At 42.9% G+C, this 20,329-nt stretch overlaps 2 protein-coding genes across 4 annotated transcripts in view; one reads left to right on the forward strand and one right to left on the reverse strand.

Annotated features, from left to right (window-relative positions):
* The window catches only part of LOC116078926 (neuferricin), a 20,409-nt gene extending 15,807 nt beyond the window's left edge, over positions 1 to 4,602 (reverse strand). The window contains exon 1 of one of the 2 annotated variants that reach the window (XM_031354336.1): positions 4,467 to 4,602. In XM_031354336.1, the coding sequence (XP_031210196.1) occupies positions 4,467 to 4,470 (4 nt within the window). In that variant the 5' untranslated portion in view covers positions 4,471 to 4,602. Of the gene's footprint in view, positions 1 to 3,909; positions 4,439 to 4,466 lie in introns of those variants that run through there. The other variant, XM_031354335.1, reaches the window with a different exon arrangement.
* Zzef1 (zinc finger ZZ-type and EF-hand domain containing 1) overlaps positions 4,579 to 20,329 on the forward strand; it is a 132,538-nt gene continuing 116,787 nt past the window's right edge. The window contains exon 1 of one of the 2 annotated variants that reach the window (XM_031354332.1): positions 4,579 to 5,049. In XM_031354332.1, the coding sequence (XP_031210192.1) occupies positions 4,696 to 5,049 (354 nt within the window). In that variant the 5' untranslated portion in view covers positions 4,579 to 4,695. The remainder of the gene's footprint in view (positions 5,050 to 20,329) is intronic. The other variant, XM_031354333.1, reaches the window with a different exon arrangement.

The following is a 20,329-nucleotide window of genomic DNA, read 5'->3' on the forward strand; positions in this document are numbered from 1 at the left end:
TCAGTCCTGTGGGAACATACAATGAATGGTTCAGTCCTGTGGGAACATACAATGAATGGTCAGTCCTGTGGGAACATACAATGAATGGTCAGTCTTGCGGGAACATACAATGAATGGTCAGTCCTGCGGGAACATACAATGAATGGTCAGTCCTGTGGGAACATACAATGAATGGTCAGTCCTGCGGGAACATACAATGAATGGTTCAGTCCTGCGGGAACATACAATGAACGGTCAGTCCTGTGGGAACATACAATGAATGGTCAGTCCTGTGGGAACATACAATGAATGGTCAGTCCTGTGGGAACATACAATGAATGGTCAGTCCTGTGGGAACATACAATGAATGGTCAGTCCTGTGGGAACATACAATGAATGGTCAGTCCTGTGGGAACATACAATGAATGGTCAGTCCTGTGGGAACATACAATGAATGGTCAGTCCTGTGGGAACATACAATGAATGGTTCAGTCCTGTGGGAACATACAATGAATGGTTAGTCCTGTGGGAACATACAATGAATGGTCAGTCCTGTGGGAATATATGGTTCAGAGACATTAAAGACAACGTGGCAGTTTCCCAAAGGAACCAGAACATCTAAGGGAACTGACAACATATATTCACACAGAAACATATCCACTAAGGTTAATACCAGAATTATCTACAAGGAGTGAAAACAAGGCCAGCATGATGACTAAGTGGATACAAATGCTGGCTGTAACCTGACAACTGGATCCAATCAGTGGGACAGAAGCATAAAAGTCAAATGCAGTGATGTGCATCTGTAATCCCTACAGTTCTCCAGCAAGGGTAGAGGCAGACGCAGAGGCAGGAGAATCACCTCAGAAGCATGCAGGTCAGCCAGCCCTAAATACATGAGCTCGGGAGAAGAACAAGAGGAGTGAACTGATTCCAATTTTTTTTCTGGTCTCTATATGCCATGCTGTGGCACACACACCTATACACACACACACTGTAGGCATATACACTTACCAAATAAAAATTTAAAGTGGAACTAACCCAAAAGCCTATTAAATGCAGCATATACACATACAGTACTACTTGGTCATAAAAAAGAATGAGTGCTAGGTGTGGTGCAAAGGGAGGCAGAGGCAGGTAGATCTCTGTGAGTTCCAGGACAGCATGATCTCCATAGTGAGTCCTAGGCCAACCATAGCAATATAGTCAGACCTGTCTTTAAAAAAAAAAAAAAAAATGGCTGCATGTTGATACACTATGGATGAACTTTAAAAATCTCTAAACTGAGTAAAAGTCATATAGAGGAATTTTAATCCAGCAACATGGCTGCTCAGGTTGGAATACAGTCACACCCTTAGTACACAACTTTAATCCCAATGAAGATAAAGTTAGTTTGTAGTGACTTCTAACTGACAAAGTGAAAATCAGGGAAATATCTGACAGAATGAGTCACAGACAGGATATGCCCAGCTCTCACGATGAAGAGGAAAAAGAGGCAACCTAAGGGGGAGCATTGCAGCAGGAGAGCAGGAGGAGGCAGTCTTACCAGCAAGTTAAAGACAGAATAAACTAGACACAGGTAAAGGTGGGATGAGCCAGAGGAGAAGGAGCCAGATTAGAACAGAATCCAGAGTTAGTTTAAGGCCAAGCTGAACTGAGACAGAAGCCTGATTGAATCAGCCATCTTGGAAAGGAGTTTGAGCTACGACAGTTGAGTCGAACCAGCCAGCCAGAGCTCAGAAAGAACTAGAGCGTACACAGTAGTAAGTCTCAGAGGCTGAAAACATGCTAGGCCTGGATTAGACCATCTGGAGGCTAGACGCTTCTAGGACTAGGCCTAGGTTAGCAGGAGATAGTGAGCCTTCTGGGCAACAATTACATCAGGTGAGTAAAAGTAACTTTTACAAAGCCAGACTAGAAAAGGACACGTGTGAGGTATGTGATTCTATTTATAGAAGGGGCAAATCAGTAGGAAGAGAAAGCACAGAGGAATTCCCAAGAGTTGTGGGGAGGTAGAGAATGGAGAGGAGTGGATGATGGGTGGTTCCTTTGGGGATGAGCAAAATGTTCTGAAATTAGGTAGTGATAATGTTTACATATATGTTATATATATATATGTAGATATATATACATACATACATATATATATATATATCACTTGTAATACTTTAAAATAAGTAAGTTTTCTGTGACTTGGGTCTCAATAAAAATAAGTATTGACTATATAAATGAACACATTTGTTTCCCTAATAGACTATGTGGGCAGTCAGAGACATCTTGGCTCCCTTAGCACCTGGCCAAGGTAGGACCCACTGTACTAGTCAATAAATGGAGCTCAAATACTGTATGCACAGAACTCAACAGGTATTAGAGCATACTAGCCCAGAAATGGAAGTGCTTATGCCCACACTTGTGTATACATCCATGACAGCAATATCAGGTGCTAGTAGTGTCCTAAAGTGCACTCAACTGGCAAGAAAAAAGTCTTGATTCCAGTTCAGCATTGCTTCCAACTCTCCATGTCCTTGGGTAGGTTCTGTGCCCAGTTAGACTGTTTGAAAAGCCTACAGAGGAGGAAGTGAGTGATCTGTATTTAAATACAGCTTCCTAATTTTCTTAAATGACCAGTGGACAGCTTGTCTGTCAGCCTAGGTACCAGTCTTGCCCCGCATTCTCCCTCCCCAAATAAACAAAGTGAGAGGTAGTCTCCTTGGCTTGAAAAACAATACCTTTAAAATTGGTAGCTGGAAAGTTGGCTTTGTGGTTAAGAACAGTGGGTGCTCCTCCAGAGAACCAAAGTTCCCAGCAGCCAGATCACAACCACCTAGACTAGTTATAAGGATCTGAAAACATCTTCTGGCCTCGATCTCGCTGGACATCAAGCACACAGGTGGTTCAGAGATGTACAAGGAGGTAAAATACTCATACACATAAAATAAAATTTAAAAACTATTAGGCTGGTAGTTCTCCTATCTTGTAAGGATTTTAGTCAAATGACATTTTTCAATCCCCTCAGTGCTAAGGGGCAGGAAGAGAGCAGCAGAATAAAGTTAACTTGATAAATGTTCTTAGGAAGGCTAACGCACGCAATTTTATTGTAAGATTTGTTTCGTCTTGTTTTAGAGCCAGCCTGGCCACAAATTCCTGGCTCAATGGATCTTTCTAGCTCAAGCGATTCTCCTGCCTCAGCCACTCCAGTTGCTGGGACCACAAAACACCACTTCTGGCTTATTGTAGGTATTTTAAGACTATAAAGGGCTGGAGAGATGGCTCAGTGGTTAAGCACTGACTGCTCCTCTGAAGGTCCTGAGTTCAAATCTCAGCAACCACATGGTGGCTCACAGCCACCCATAACAAATCTGACACCCTCTTCTGGAGCGTCTGAAGACAGCTACAATGTACTTACATATAATAAATAAATCTTTAAAAAAAAAGATTATAAAAGGTACTTATTTTCCTGTGATCTAACTTCATTCCGCTTGATTTTCATTATCTTTTAAAAAAAGCAGATAAGTGCATCTACTAGAACTAAAAAAAAAAAAGAGTCAAATATTCTATTAGGGGAAAGGAAGTGGGCGGAGGAAAGGTTATTTCGGGTCAGTCTAAAGAGACTGAAAGCACGGTAGCTATAGAGACCAGGTAGACTTCTGAATGTAACCACTAACCAACGAGACACATCTTTCTCCAAATCAGTCACACAGTGCGGCAGACAGAGCACGTGCGGCTACAGAACTAGCACAGTTGCGTTCGAGTCACAACTCGTGTCCTTCCCACCGCACTGCAAGACTTCCCACCGCGTCCTTCCCACCGCAGCCGTCTGAGGAATGTGGGATGACGAGGCGCGGATGAATAAACTACTGGACGCAAGCAAGCCGCACGGTTGGCTACGAGCCCACGCAGGAGGAAAAGCCGTGAGAGCCTCGCTGATACCTGCGAAGCCGCTATAGTGCGCCCCAGGCTCGTAGTGCCTCCGGCCAGAGGACACGTCGTAGACGCGGCCGAGCAGTGCCAAGTACAGGCCCGGGTCCCCTGGGCCGCCGCGATAGCGGGCTAGCTCCTCGGGTACGAAGAGGCGAACACCAGGGCGGGGACCCCACCAGTCCATCAACCACACGACCGTGACAGCCGCCGCCGCCACGGCCAGGCTCAGCACCACACCAAGCCCGCATCCCCTCAGCATCTACCCAGCAACACACAAGGCACACTTCGGAGGTAGCCACCTCTCAAGCCGCCACTCGGACGGCGGAGACGCCGATCGTGACGTCAGCCGCGCGACACGGACAGACTTCACCGTCAAGTTTACTCTGTGCCTCTGTAATGGTTTTCTTTCTTTCTTTTTTTTTTCTTTTTTTCCAGCATAGATTCCGAGCGTGAAGCGCAGAGGAGAAAGTGGGAACAGTACGGGGAAAAAAAAAAAAAAGGTCCTGGCTTACAACTTATCCGCCCTCAACAAAGATGGCTGCAAAGGAGGCCAGACGTGGACTTACACATTAACAGGCGTGTTCTTGGGCCTCGTTTAGCTGTCGTGAGCAACTAGAATCCGCTTGACGGCTCCGTTGCGACATCAGGCCTCGCTCGACAGCCAGGAAGCCGGAAGTCGCTGCCGCCGCTGTGGTCTCCACCCCGTCCCCGCCCGCCGGGAGCTGTCGGAGGTTGACAGGTCGTGGCTGGGAGGCGGCGGCGGCGACACCTCCGAGCACCCAAGACGGAGACCCCATGGGGAACGCTCCGAGTAACAGCAGCGAAGACGAAGCGGCGGCCGCCGGGGGTGAGGGCTGGAGCCCACATCAAGATTGGGCTGCCGACTCTGGCACGACCCCCGGCCCCGGCCCTGCGGCCGCGGTCCTGCCTTCCGCCGCTGCACTGCTGGAACCCGCTCGGCTGCGAGAGGCAGCGGCTGCGTTGCGGCCGGCACCTCCCTGCGAATCCCTGGTGTCGAGGCACCACGGCGCGCTATTGCGCTGGCTGGAAGAGCGGCTGGGCCGCGGTGAAGAGTCCGTCACCCTGGAGCAGTTCCGGGAGTTGCTGGAGGCTCGCGGCGCTGGATGTTCGGGCGAGCAGTTCGAGGAGGTCAGGGCTGGCTGGCGACTGCGGGGTGGGAGCAGGGTGGTCGCGGATAAGGAAGGTCCTGAAGAGGTGGGCGGTTGCTTTGCGGAGGCCAGCCAGGAAGCCATAGGGTCCTCAGGTTCTTAGAATGGAAGTATGGGGTTGCCCGAACTCATTCGGAGCGCATCACTCCCGTATTTTGCTATACGTTTCTTGCCTTTACTAGAGTTGTGAAAAGTAAGGCTACGTTAGCTTTGCTCCAAAGAGAGGAGCAAGCCCAAAAGTTTCTGCATGTGGTACGCAGATATTTGTGCAGTTGACAGGCTTAGTTGCTTGCTGAACCTTATCAGGGTAAGACAATTATGAGAAAGGATGTGCAAAGATCAAGGGAGTGGCCATGAAAAACATTCTGTTTTACTGGCCTGTGCTGGAATCTTGTAGAGAACTATCTGAGTCTAATGTGGAAGGAGGGTAACATGACACTGAAAAGACTCATTCTACAAGCCATTTTTTACTATAAAATACTATTTTGCTTGTTTGTTTGTTTTTTTTTTACAAGTACACACTTGATTTTAGATCATTGAAGAACTTGTTCCAGACTCATTTAAACCCTTATCAGACCTAAAGTTGATAGGGAAGCATTAGATTTCTTGTACTTACGAAATTTCTCCTCATACCTGTACTGAACGTTTTGGTTTACAGTTTGGAAAAAGCTGACTCAGAGTTACCCAATAAATCATTTCACTAGCAAAATTGAGAGTCTCTCACAAACCTCTTGATTCCCACCCCACCCCCGTAGGTCCCTATTATTCTGCTCCCTAAAGTCTTATTAATTACACAATGTTAGGACAAAAGGTGTTTAATGAGTAAGCCATGTAAAATTGTCAGTCATTGAATGATTAGTGTGTAAAGCAAGAAACTAACAGTCACTTGTAACATCATTTAAAAGTTCTGCTTCTCTAAATCAGAGGCTCTCAAAATATTTTGAGAATGTTGCCTGCAAAGGATAAAAATGTGTACATAATATATTTTGTAAGTTTTCCTCTAAAAACTGCCTTTAATGCATTCTAATTCTCAGAAATACGGTGATACAAGACTGTACTACCAGACTTTAAAAGGCAATAGCAGGAGGATCAATTCAAGGCCATCTTTAGCTACATAGTCTGAGTACAGCCTGAGCTATACTCACTTTGAGAAGGACTGTCTCAAAGGTGTAAAACATATATGCATTCACATTATAACCACACACAGTTAGTGAAAGGTTTTTATTAAAATAAAATTCCCAGGATATTCATGGGAAGCCCACATACGTGATTCTCAAACTTGAGAGACTGAGGCAGGCAAGTCTCTGAACTCCCCTCTCCCCCCCAAAAAAAATCCTGGAATATTCATAATACTTTCACTTTCGTACCCACATCTTTAATGAGAATATGAAACCCTGGTAGAAAGAGCTGTACAGACTTGATCAAGAGGGTGATGCTTCTCCTGTTTGTTTAAAGGCAAATGAAGACAAACAGCTTTTATGCTGTGACTGTGAGAGGGTCTTGACAGGAACAAAATTATCCATGGGGTTTATAGAGGTCATGTATTACAAGGCCAAGAAATCTACTGAGCCACCTGAGAAAAATCCCTCAAGGGATGTGGTATTATTCACTGACTGAACACTAGCCCTCCTGATGAGAGTTCAACAAGCAGATAGGAGCTTCTATACCATGTGTAGTATAGTAGGACAGTTAGAGGCTAATTTAACAGTTAAGGTGTGGTGAGTAAGAGCCAAGAGAAAGCATAAAAAATATAGGGAGTTTATTTGACCAAATCTCAGGTCTCAAGTAAGGGGTTTCCAGCAATATTTCAGGGGAGATTTGAAAGTGCAAGAAGACAACGAGTAGGAGGAAGGAGCAGTGCTTTCAGGAAGAGAGGAATTACATCTTCAGATGTCTACTAGACAGAAAATCTAGTAATGCTGTGTAGTCTGTTGGGTTGGGTTAGAAAAAAAAAAAACCTGCTACTCTTTCAGAGGACTGACTTCAGTTCCTAACACTCCAATACCTATAACTTCAGCTCCAGAGAATCCAACACCTACCTCTGGCCTCCGACTGCATCTCCACACAAGTACCCATATACACACACACTAATAACAATTCTTTTTTAAAACCCAAAGAAACAAACCCTAATATACCAGTGGTTTAAATGATTATTTTCATATTATTTTATGTGTATGGGTGTTGTGCCTGCGTATGTGGGTGTGCACCAGTGCATGACTAATAGCTGTGGAGCCAGAATGTGTCAGAGCTCCTGGAACTAGAACTATGGAAGGCAGGTATGAGCTGCCTTGTGGATGTCAGGAATTGAACCTAGTTCCTCTGGAAGAGCAGTGCTCTTCACTGCTGAGCCATCCCTCCAGCTCTATATTGGTGGACTAAGCAAAAATGTTTTGTTTCCCTTTGGTTTTGAGTCAAGGTCTCATTATAGCTACCACTGGTCTCACTGTGTAAGCCAAGGTGACTTTGAACTCATTATGATCCCCCTGCTTCAATTTCTTGAATGCTGAAACTATGGTGTGCACCACTACAACCAGCTAGGAAAGTGCTTCCTTATATAAAGATTCAGGAAGGCAGTCAAGGCTGGTGTGTGGTATTTCAAAATTACCAGGGACCTGGCTATATCCATGTTGTGCTGTACACCTCCGAGGTACTTTTCGTTTATTGACCCAGTTCCTTCCTTCCATCACTTTCTACTTTCCAACAAGTAGAAAAGAGGCAAGGAAGGACATGCCCTTGCCATTCTCTTCGGTAGAGCTTACCTCTCACAGGCTCAAACTTAGGCAGTCCAGTGGCTGCACTTAGCCACAAGAAAATCTGGGGAAGCTCTTCATTCCATGGCCTTATATTTAGCTAAATTTGAGGTTTAATTACTGAGGAAGAGAACAAATGTGAGACTAGTTTGGGGTAGGTCATAAATTCGGGAGAATGGATGCGGCCAAAGGAGAGGGGCCAAGAATTTAAGTCCAGTAACCTAGCAAGGAGTTTGGAAATTGGAGTTTTGCTATTGTTTTTGGTTTTGGTTTTTGAGAAATAGTCTCTCTGTAGTCCTGGCTGTCCTGGAACTTGATATATAGACCTGGCTAACCATGAGCTCACAAAGATCTGACTACCTCTGCCTCCCAAGTGTTGGGATCAAAGGTGTGTCCTACCACATGGGGCTGGCTATGTCCTCTTAAGAAAGTTATAATCATGTTACATATATGACAGAAATTAACACTAAGGAATTCTCAGTCCAATATCAAGAACTGATGATTTATAAGATATTGGATATTGCTGTTTTTGTTGTGTAAAAATCCCTGTAAGAATCTAGAGCTGTGTCACAGGCTTCTAAGAGTATGTGTGCTCTGAGCTCCCAAAGGATATGCTTGAAAGTCAGTTTCATAATCCTACCATTATCTTATCTCTCTCTTTATAACATGTTCAAATACGTGGCATCTTATGACTGAGCAGTTAACTCTGTGAGTCTGTGAGGCAAATGGATGACAACAGCCACCAAACTGAGTCGGAAAGTAAGGACCAAACTAAGAACTCAGCAAGACTCAGTGATTACATAAGATAAATTCATTTTGGAACTGGCCATGGTGGTTCATACCTGCAGTACCTGCACTTGGGAACTGAAACATGTAGATTACTGAGATTTTGAGGCCAGCCTGGGTTACCCTACCTTGAGAGCTTGTTTGGAGATTCTTGCATGAGTTTTCAGCCACTCCTGTACCCTTAACTGAAGAACAGCCCTCCTCTATTGGAGAAAATGGTACTTTTGACCAAGTGCACAGCTTCAAGAGGGACACACATGAGGCCAGCCAGTTCAGCTGAGTCAACCCTAACCATCAGTAGGGTAATGATGTCATAGCCAAGTCACTCTTCAATCCAAACCCCCCCCCTTCTCAAGAAGGGGGGTATTAAAATTAGTTTCAGCACTAACTCTCAAGTGTGTTGTCTTCTCACTCAGAATCATTCATTGCCCTTTTCCCCATAAGGATCTGGTTCTCTGTGATTTTTCAGTCTCTAGGATAAGTAATAAAGTCCTTAAGTTTCCTATCAGTCTACAGGAAGGCAGGCTGTTGTAATTTCAGGAGGATTAAAAAAGCATGAAGCCTTTTTCTTGAAGTCTATATACGGCTTTCAGATTTGAGAGGGAGTAGTTGTGATTTGGGTTGATAACCAAGATCCGGTGACCCCTCTCCCTGGTTAATTGAAGAGAGCAGTTCTAACACAAAGTGAAATCAGAACCAGAGTTTAAAAACAGGGTGGTGACAGTTTCATGGTGGTTATCCTTTTATCCTGTTTATAAGTAAGGCATAATTATATTAGAGAAAGTTAATACTAGCCATGTGTTTGATTCTGTGCTTTCAAAACAACCTCAGCTTTATACTTGAAGTATATACTTGTGTATACTTAGGTTTTTAATTCTATGTTTTACACCAGCATTTTAAAAATGTATTGGGCATTTAATATGTTTAAAGGGTTTATAAAATAATAATAAAATGTCTTTTAGTAGCAATTAAGATGACAAGCTATTTTCTTTTATTTCTTTTTACAGGCACAGGTTATCATGGTTGTGCATGGTTCATCCTTATAATGTAGCACTTTCCAAGTTCAGCTGATCTGTTCCTTGGCCTCTAATCTGCATTGCTGTCCATGCCCACCCACCTGTCTTACTTCATTCCCGTGACCTTAGTGCTTTTAGGTGATGCCATAAAAATGTCCTTAGAGTTGGCCCATCGGCCAAAGTCTTCTAGATTATCATTTAATAATATAACACACCTTTTTCTCATACTGGGTGTGGTCCAGGCAAAAAACTCTTGGGTTTATTTGAAAGAAGTATCTAATAGATGCCTTTTTTTTTTTTTTTTTTTTTTTTTTTTTTTTTGGTTTTTCGAGACAGGGTTTCTCTGTGTAGCCCTGGCTGTCCTGGAACTTGAAATTCTTATTTAACATCAGAGATTAGAAGCTTTTGCTTGTAACATAAGCATACTTCTAGAAAGTCATGCAGGTTTTAGGGCAGGACAGAGTGCTCAGTATAAGATGCTGAGAGCAGATAGCAGATGACTTGTTTGTTTGATTGGTTGGTTTTAAAAACAGGATCTTACTGTGTAGTCCAACTGGCCTAGAACTCTCTATGTAGACCAGGCTGGCCTTTAACTCTTAGAAATTCATTTGCCTCTGCTTCCCTAAGTGCTAGGATTAAAGGTGTGTGCCACCATCTGTAACAGATGACTTTGAGGTGAGAATTTAAGATGACTAGATCTCATTTTTATTAATTTGCCAATTTGTGAAACTGAGTGAAGGGCCAGTCTGGCTGTGTCCCTTTGTTTTTGAGACAGTCTAAAGCCTAGGTCAAACTCAAAGCAATCCTCCTGCCTAAGGATCTTGAGTCCTAGTTACCATGCCTGGCTTTGGAAGGATTGTTTTGATTCATTTCTGTTCATGGTTCTGGCACAAAGCTATTGCCTGGTAACTGTCTCACCTGTGGCCCTAGTGTGCTTGAGCAAGCTGAGTAAGACAGTCTGTACACAGCAACATTTACCAGCTATTTCTTGGTATTGGAAAAGTCAGTTAAGTATGTGAAAACTGAAAACAGTCACCTTTGAGTTTAGGAAGAATCTGAAGAAAAGTTGTAATGTGCACTTTGGTATTATGGCAGAACATTGGTTGACTGTCTTAGAACAGCTCTGAGCCTAGGAACTATGTGGCAGGAATCACATATATGCACTTATGCACCCTTACACCAGATGTGTATATGCACCACAAAGTTGTAGCCAGCTACAGACATTGTAACCCCTACAGACATGCTGGCAGGCCAGCCTGTCTCCTTTCCTGACTTTCTTTCCCCACTGCCTAGGCCAGTGGTTCTCAACCTGTGGGTTACAACCTCTTCAGCAAACCTTTATCTCCAAAAATATTTACATCATGATTCATAATAATAGCAAAATTACAGTTGTGAAATAGCAACAAAAATAATTTTATGGTTGGGGATCAGCACAACATGAACCGTATTAAAGGGTTGCAGCATTAGGAAGGCACTGTGCTCCTAGCTGGGTGAGACAACTCTTTGTCCTATGCTAGCCTAGCTCTTCCAGGTTTCCTGTCTTGCCACCATTGTCTGCTTAGCTCCAAGTCTTCCAGAGGCAGGATTCAGATGGCTCTTTGCTTTATTCCAAGCCCTGTCCACTTTCAAGTCCACAGAGCAGCACTTAAGAGTAGTATGAAATTTGAGAATGCTTCACCAAACCCAAGACATGAGAGGTGAAAGGAATTTGCCTGGCAGAAGAAGAAAGAGATATTCCAGTTATGACACAGCATGCACAGATCTTATGAGTGGAGAGAGCTTTGACACATGGGCACTGAGAGGAGAGTATGAGCTTCCTCTCAGGACAGTCTCTCACTCTGTTGAGTCTGCGCTTTATGAGATATCACATTCTAGACTCTTCTTAAGGCTGAGCAGGAACTGAGCTTGGAGCCTGCTTGCTTTTAGGCAAAGCCAAGGTCACTGTTCTCAAGTCAGGTGGCTTTTATTTTATTTTAGTTAATTAAACTTGTAAGACAGACCTTCTGTGTGGCTCTGGCTAGCCTGAAATGCAGTAGATTGATCACGTCAGCCTCTAACTTTTTGAGGTCTGCCTCTGGCTTCCCAAGTGCTAGGATTAAAGACGTATGCCACCATGCCTGGTGTCTTGCTAGGTGATCTTTATCACCTCACTTGACCACTCTGACTCAACTTTCTCACTGGTTAAAGAAACAGAATAATGGTATCTGCCTTCTGTGATTGGTGTGGGCATTGAGTTTTTCCTGTAAAGTACCTGGAAGAAGAGTACCTGGATTGCTAAATGCTCAGAGGGTAATGGGTTATGTTATTTTTCATGTGGGTGTTTTCTCCAGCAGCTGTGCAATAGCAAGAAATGTGAGACTCCTACAGGTGCACAGAATCCTTTAGTGAGTAGCTAACCTGCCTAGTCAACAGTGGCAGACCTGAGACTTGATTCAGACTTTTAAATGCCCTATGGAGGATCTGTGGAGGATGACATGGAAGAAAAAAGAGAGGTTGCACTGAGTCAGCTTAGATTCTCATGTGCCTTGTGCCTATTAGACATGATGCAGCCTTCATATTTAAGCAGTGCAGTGCTCTCTAGTGGTCTAAGGCCGTAGCTCTGGTCCCTGATTATTTTAACATCAGTTTTTGTAGTGTAGTGTTTATTGTTGTTTGGTTTGGTTTGGTTTGCAGTACTGGAGCTTAGACTAAGGACATGCTAGACAAGCACTGTACCACTGAGTTCTGTCTCTGGCCTTACACTGTGTCTTGATCACAGTAGTAGTTAAGGAGTTCAAACAGGAATGGATGACGTTAAACACTCAAATCCGGTTTCCCTTCTTAGTCTGGTTCTCTTATATTTTTTGTTATTATTGTTTTGTTTGTTTGCTTGAGACAGGGTCTTACTATATAGCCTAGCTGGCCTTGAATTTATCATCCTACTGACTCAGCCTTCAGAGTGTAGGGATTATAGGCATGTGCCCACCGCACATGGCTTTTTTTTTTAACGATTTATTTTATCTATCTTATGTGTATGAGTATACTGTAGCTGTACAGATGGCCATGAGCCATCATGTGGCTGCTGAGAATTGAACTCCCAGCTGGCTCCAGCCCCGCTCGCTCTGGCGTAATATACTGTAGCTGTTTTCAGACGCACCAGAAGAGGGCGTCCAATCTCATTACAGATGGTTGTGAGCCACCATGTGGTTGCTGGGATCCGAACTCAGGACCTTTGGAAGAGCAGTCAGTGCCTTTACCCGCTGAGCCATCTTTCCAGCCCCCACACATGGCTTTTGATCCTGCTGAACTTATAATCTTTTGATTCTACTTCTTGTCTCCTACATGAAGCCATCATAGATAGTGTCCTGCCCTTGCATGCTGTGAATGGTTTGTGGATGCAAGCACACAGTAGGAATGTTAAAAAAGAGACCTCAGAGGACCAGGGAGATAGTTTAATTAGTAAAGCACTTGCCATACATGCATGAGACCCATGAGTTCAATTCTCAGAAAAAAATTAATAATAATTCAGGGCTGGAGAGATTTCTTAGTGTTTAAGAGAATTTACTGCTCTTGCAGAGAACCCAAATTCCCAGAATACATGGCAGCTCACTACTATGCATAACTCTTGTTCCAGGGTACCTGGTACCCTCTTCTGGCCCTCCTGAGGCCCCAGACACACATAGTGCACTTACATACGTATAAGCAAAACCCTCATGTACATAAAATAAATCGTAAAAAGACAGTTCAAGAGGCTTTCCCAGGATGGTGATCACACCTTTAATCTCAGCACTTCAGAGGTAGAGGCAGGTGGATCTCTATAAGTTTGAGGCCAGCTTGGTTTATAGTTTCAGGTCAGCAAGGGCTATATAATGAGACAGTGGTCTCCAAACAAACAAACAAGCAAGCAAACAGACAGGCTTGAGTCAGGAAGAAAAGGTATGGCAGACCAGGTTGCCATCTTTATGGAGATGAGTTTTGGTCTCGCTTATTTGTTAGAGATGCAAAGGGTAGATGTAAGCAGCCCTGAATGAGTCAGGTCCAGGGTGAATGTATGCTGTTGACATAGGCATTTATGTCAAGGATTTCAGCCTCAGAACCATGGGAAAATGGCATTCTCCCCAACCCTGTAAGGCTCAGAGGGATGGCAAAGCCTTCCTCTAACCTATGTGTGGATGCTGATAGTGTATGTATAGAAAATATGCACCGGAGCTGCCCCTCCCCTCATTGTTAAAGGCCTGAAGGCTGCTCCCCTACAAAGACTGCTTCTACTGAGATTATCTAAACCTGTCTTCTTGATCCAGCTCTATACCATAAACCCTGCCTTTTTGTTTATATGTACATAATAACCCTACCTCCTTGTTCATCCCTTTACAATAATTCCATTGATCTTTTCGGATGCTGCAGTGGAGCCCATCTGATGGAGACATCAGAGAGCCTAGTCCACCAGATCCTGGGGCAGGCTAGGGAGTGGGGAGAGAGCGCAGAGGTTATGTGTCTCTGTGTGTCTATGTTTCTTTTCCTAATTCCCTCACCACTCCCAGTCAGGTCCATTCCTGTGGCTTTTCAAGGATGCAGCAGGTGGGACTTGCCATATTTTGGAATGTGGACTAGAATATTGTATATTGGGGACTTCTTTCCAAGACATTGTTTGTGCAAGGCAATTGTCCCTTCAGTATATTAGAAGTCTACTTAAAGTCTAGTCTGTTTGTTTAAAAGAGAAACAGAAAAGAATGGAATAGAAAAATCTCATAATACATCTATCTGATAAAAGAAGGCATTATATTATTTCATGAAATTTCTATATCAAATATATGTATCCCTACTCTCTTAGAATAATTAAACAATTAAATGTTTCTGTTCAGCAAATAAAACTTGATAAACACTACTATGAGTTTCACTGACAAACTGCAGTGAATACCAAAGGGGACAACCAGAATGGAAATGAGACTAAGGCTGTCCCAAATAGAGAACTGGCTGAATTGAGAAAGACATGGGACTTAGAAGACCTGATCCCTATTCCCTTGGATCTCCAGGGAGACAAAAGGAGCAGGTGTGTTCTGAATGGTCTCCCCAAGGGGTAACTTACACCAGGAAATTTCTATTCACTATAGAAAAGAGAATGACTCAGAGGACACTATAGAAAAGAGACCTCTTAGCTGGGCAGTGTTGGTGCATGCCTTTAATCCCAGCACTTGGGAGGCAGAGGCAGAGGCAGGCGAATGAGTTCCTGGACAGCCAGGGCTCTGCAGAGAAACCCTGTCTCGAAAAACCAAAAAAAAAAAAAAAAAAAAAAAAAAAAAAAAAAAGGAGAGACCTCTTCAGAGATGCTGGAGAAGGGTTCTGATGTCATTCATGTGTCATATGCCTCCTCTTCCCCATACAAGGCAAGTGCTTCCCCAGGCACATGCACTAAAAGCTTTGTATTCAATATGAGAGCTCACATGGACCTAGGATGGTTAGCCCTCTCTGCCCTTAATAACTTGGTAGTGGCCTCATGTGCCTTTCTATAATACTTCAGCTTCTCAGCAGCTCTCCCATTTCTTTATTCTGACCTTTGTCCATCTCTACATTTCCTGCCCTGTTTCTTCCCCAGTCACACCAGTCAGGTTGCCATATAATCTGCCGTGTACTCTTTCTGTGCCCACATTCTGTCTCTCCTACCTGGGACAGCCTGCATGTATTTATAGGCTTTCCCATTTCCCCAGTTACCCAGTAGAGCTCATACAAGAGTTACTTTCTCTGAGTATTTCCCTTTAATGCCCAGTCCCCTCCTAGGTTTCTAATCTCTGCAGTTGATTGGCTCATGGTATAGTGGTTGGTAGTGAGGAGGTCCAGAATCACATAGACCAGAATTCAAAGCTCAGCCATTACTTAACCAATACTAACTATGTGGCCTTGAACAAAATACTATCTTTGTTCCTCACCACTGAAAAGATAGCCAAGCCTGTAGGGTTATTGTGGCAAGTTGAATAAGTCAGTGTGAAGTGCGCAGAACTCTTCCTGGTGTGTGTAGGTAGCAAAGGCTGTGTACATGTGAGCTATTATAGTAGTTAATACTGTCACTTTTCTTGGTGTAACGATTACATCTATGACATTGCTGCCATTAGTTTATAGATATGTCTTTTAGGCTATGAGGGGTTTAGAGATCAAGTCCTAGCCTGTTCATCTTATATCCACAGCTCTAATCACAGGAGCAGGTATGTGTATAATGGCTGCTTATGATATAGCACTGAATGAGTGTGTGCAGATTAGATGATGCAGTCCTATATAGCATGGCAGATGCTAAGGAATGTGAATATTTTTTTAAAGAACAACTTCTGGGTGTTAGGAAATTAAGTATTAATTTGAAGATGCTGTTAGCAAAGCTGTTGTGATTTTTTTTCTCAGCCCAAATGCCTTTATGTTTTGCATAAAAATTTTTTGTTGTATTCATTAACCATTGACAGATGAACAGAATTGCTAAAAATAACAAGTGTCACTATTTCTAGTTTTGCTTGGGTGGGTCTTTTACTGGCGCTGTGTGGTAGGAATTGTGTGTGAAGTGATGGTTGTACAGCAGTGAGTGCCAGCAGCACCTGAAGTATAAGCGTTGGTGGGAATGGGACTCGGCTACTACCTCAGGGTTTAGAGTGTGAGGCTAACTTGCAAGGCTGATAGGCTTAGCCTGGGCAGCAGGACATGGATGGAGAACAGGGATGGAGCTAAGAGACATTTAAGCATGTGGCTACCAGACTGCAAGGAACCCCAGGGCTTTTTTGATGAAAGGAAGGAGAATGGCAGTTGATTCACTGGTTGCTGAGTGACTGTGGCCAAATTTCCTGGCCTCTCTGAGGGCTCTAGAATGGGTAATGATAAGAGTACCATTACAGTTATGAGAATTAATAATATACATATAAAATCTTTTCATAATGCCTTGATTTTAGCAAGTCCTCAACCCTTACTTAAGTTTCCCAACCCATATATCATTCCCAGCTGAATGTGCTATTGCTGTGTTAACCACGGACCTGGACATTTGACTCACAAGAGTATCATTTTCTTAGTATGCCATAATATCAGAAAGCTAGAAAGCAGCCTGCTGGTGGTGGCACACACCTTTACTCCCAGCACTCAGAATCTGCAGAGCGAGATCCAGGACAGTCAGGGCTATAGACACACAAGACACACACACAAATCCTTGTCTCGAAAAACTAGAAGGAAAAAAAAGGAAAGGAAAAAATAAAGTTAGAAAGTAGCTATTACCTAGTCCTGTTGTAATCTCACCTGGATGCTCAGAGTTCTATGCCACCTCCCTCCTCACTCCCATGCCCAGTTTTTATATTTGGAATATGTTTGAGTCTTTGTGGAGCGACCAATGAAATGCAGGGCCTCATGCAAGCAAGACAAGTGCTAAGAAAATGAGTTATACCTCCAACCCTCAAAATTTCTCAGTTTTTAAATGTTTTCCTTAATTTTTATTGTGCAGATTACACGAGTAGAAATGCAGATAAGTGAAATTAGGAGACTATAAAATCTATTAATACTATTTTTTTTGTTTTTGTTTTTTTGGTTTTTTTTTTGGTTTTTTTTTTGAGACAGGGTTTCTCTGTATAGCTCAGCTGTCCTGGAACTCACTCTGTAGACCAGGCTAGCCTCGAACTCAGAAATCTGCCTGCCTCTGCCTCCCAAGTGCTGGGATTAAAGGTATGCGCCACCACCGCCCGGCCTATTACTACTATTAACATATAATTTTTCTGGTCTTTTAAACACATGTACATATTTGTTTGCTAATATGGAAAGTACACAGATGCCTTTTCTTCAATAAATTTTTTTTGTAATCTACTTTATTTAAATTACATTTTTATTTCATTTTTATGTGTGTATGTGGGAGGTACATGTGTATCTGGGTGTTCATGTGGAGGTGAGAAGACAGCTTGTGAGAACTGGTTCCTTCCTTCTACGATATGGGACCCAGAGACTGAACTCAGCTCATCGGAATTGGCAGCAAGCACCTTCATCTCCTGAGCCAACTCTCCAGCTTAATTAATTTTTTTAATTAATAATCTTCAGCTTTCCATGTTTGTTTAATCACATACCCAATCCATATTCAAATTTATCTAATTGTTCAAACAATCTCATTAATGGTTGGTGTCTCCAGTTTCTGTATAAAATATTACCCAAACGAGAGGAAACATTACATTGCTTTTTAAAAGGGGTCTGCAAAACTGGGTGTAGTCATGCAGGCTTTTAATTCCAGCATTCAGCTGATGAATCTCTGAATATGAAACCAGTCTGCTCTACACAGAGAGTTCCAAGCTAGCCAGAGCTACATAGTGTGACTCTGTCTCAAAAAAAGAAAAAGGACTGTGGGGGTTGGGTTTGGAGTTCTGGAGCGAGGGTCGGTGGGTAGTTTGCTGCTGAAGCCTGACAACCTGAGCCTGAGCCAAAGACCTGTGGTAAGAGAAAACCAGCTCCTTACACTGGCCTCTGACCCCCACATGTAACTTGGCACATGCATATCTGAACAACTATACATACACATAATATATTTTCTTAAAAATTAAAAACTTACTCATCCATTCCACACTTGAAGTAGAGACTTTCACTTTTTGTCTTTTAGTTGGGAGTGGTGGCACATACCTTTCATCCCAACATTAAGGAGGCAGAGGCCAGTATGATCTACATAGTGAGTTCCAGGGTAGCCAGGGCTACATAGTGAGACCCTGTCTCAAAAAAAAAATTTAAAGGGTTATTTTTATTAGTTATACATGTGCAGAGTGTAGAGTCCACTAGACTTAAAAACAGTGGCCCTGTTCTCCTTCCCTAAAACAGTTCTATTTCCCTCAAACAGTTGCTTTTCAGCAATTTGGCTATTCCTTGGATATTCATCATGGTAACACCAACCAAGTAACATCCTTATATCACTTCTTTGAAATTTTTAAAAATACTTACTTTATGCATATTATATGTATGAGTGTATGTCTGCACTATGTGTGTACAAGAGCCCAATAATGTCAGAAGAAGTATTGGAATGACTGGAACTGGGGTTAGAGGTAGTTATGAATCAGCATGTGGTTGCTGGCAATCAAACCCAGATCCTCTAGAAGAGCAGGCAGTGCCCTTAACCAATGAAACATCTCTCCAGGCCCACTTCTTTGAGGTTTTCAATAATGGTTTTACCCATCACAAATGAGATGAGCCTTTTCTTTTCCTGACCACACCTGCACACCTGCTGTTCTCTTAGGTTTGTTTAAATCAGTATTTGATGTTTTCATATCAAAGATTAGGTAAGTTGTTTTTCCTGTAGCTAATTTCTATAGTATCCCACTATGACTTTCCCTTACTGAGAAACCTTTTTAGTTTCTCTGGAATTAACAATTGAATTGCTATTAAAAAAAAAAAAGAGTTGCTGTGTGAGGGTTCAAACCCTGGCCTTCCAATCAGACCCTCTCCTACTACAAAGGCTGTACCACTGTGCCCCGTTGCTGTGCCCCTATGCAGCCCTGTTACTTTTATCATTAGTTAAGCTACAGAGTCTCTGAATTCGTCTAAATGTCATCAATGACCAACATATTCTGACACATGGATAATCTATCAGCAGCTTCTTTTATTTTTAAGACAAGGTCTTACTATGCAGCTTTGCCTGACCTGAAACTTATTGTGTATTCCATCCAGGCTGGCCTCAAACTTATAAAATTCCACCTGTCTCTGCTTCCCAAGTGCTGGGACTAAAAGCATTTTTCATCGTACCTAGCCTACCTTCTTACATTTTAAAAAAATTTATTTATGTGCATTTTTTGTGGGTATATATCATGTGTGTGAAGCATCCCTCAAAGGCTAGAAAAGGGTGTTGGAGCCCCTGGACCTGGAGTTACTAATGACTGGGGCCTACCCAGGTGGATGCTAGAAACCAAACTCAGATCCTCTGGAAGAGCAACAAGGGCCCAACCACTGAGCCATGTCTCCAGTCCCAGCTTTCTTGATGTCTTTTAATTAGTTAATTATTTTTAGACAAAATCTTACCCTGTAACTCTAGCTGGCTTTGAACTCTTCTGCCTCCACTCCCTGCTCATTTTGTCTTCTTAAAGGAACAGTCTCCCTGAGCCTTTGATCTGCTGTAAGATGGGTTTGTTTTCTTCCAAACTGCTATGCTGCTGCCTCAGACTCCACATCCTGAGGCACCTTCTGAAAAGGGAACTTTTTCTTCTTTTGAGCTGTGTATGTATAAGAATGTCTTTATTCTACTCTCACAGTATTGTGGCTGAGTGTTGACTTCCGGGTTACAAAGGCTCTCCAAAAGATGCCAGAGGTACCTTTCCCTGCTTTCTGTCTTCACTGTGTCCACTGACTGTTCACATTCTGATTCTTGACCTTTTGCCAAGAAAGGAAACTGCTTCTTCCTCTTAGAAATATGAATGTCTGTTTCCCTTACTACTAGGGAATTTCTTCTCTTTTTTGAGACAGAGTCTTACTTTATAGCACAGGCTAGCCTTAAACTTGGAATCCCTGCTTCTGCCTCTTGAGTGATGGGATTTTACTTTGTGCCATGGTGCCTGGCTGCTGTTAGGAATTGTCCTTACATTGTCCTATTGGTCATTATGTAGGTCATTCTGCCTGTGAATATCCAAATTTCTATACGATTGTGATTTCCCCTGCTCCATTCTGTGTCCATCACATCTCTCTGGAACTCAGTTGTTTGGAAGTTGACCTTCTAAGTCAGTCTGCTTGGTTTCCTTTTTTTTTTTTTTTTTTT

The sequence above is a fragment of the Mastomys coucha genome, unplaced genomic scaffold (assembly GCF_008632895.1).
Source record: "Mastomys coucha isolate ucsf_1 unplaced genomic scaffold, UCSF_Mcou_1 pScaffold5, whole genome shotgun sequence".
NCBI lineage: Eukaryota > Metazoa > Chordata > Mammalia > Rodentia > Muridae > Mastomys > Mastomys coucha.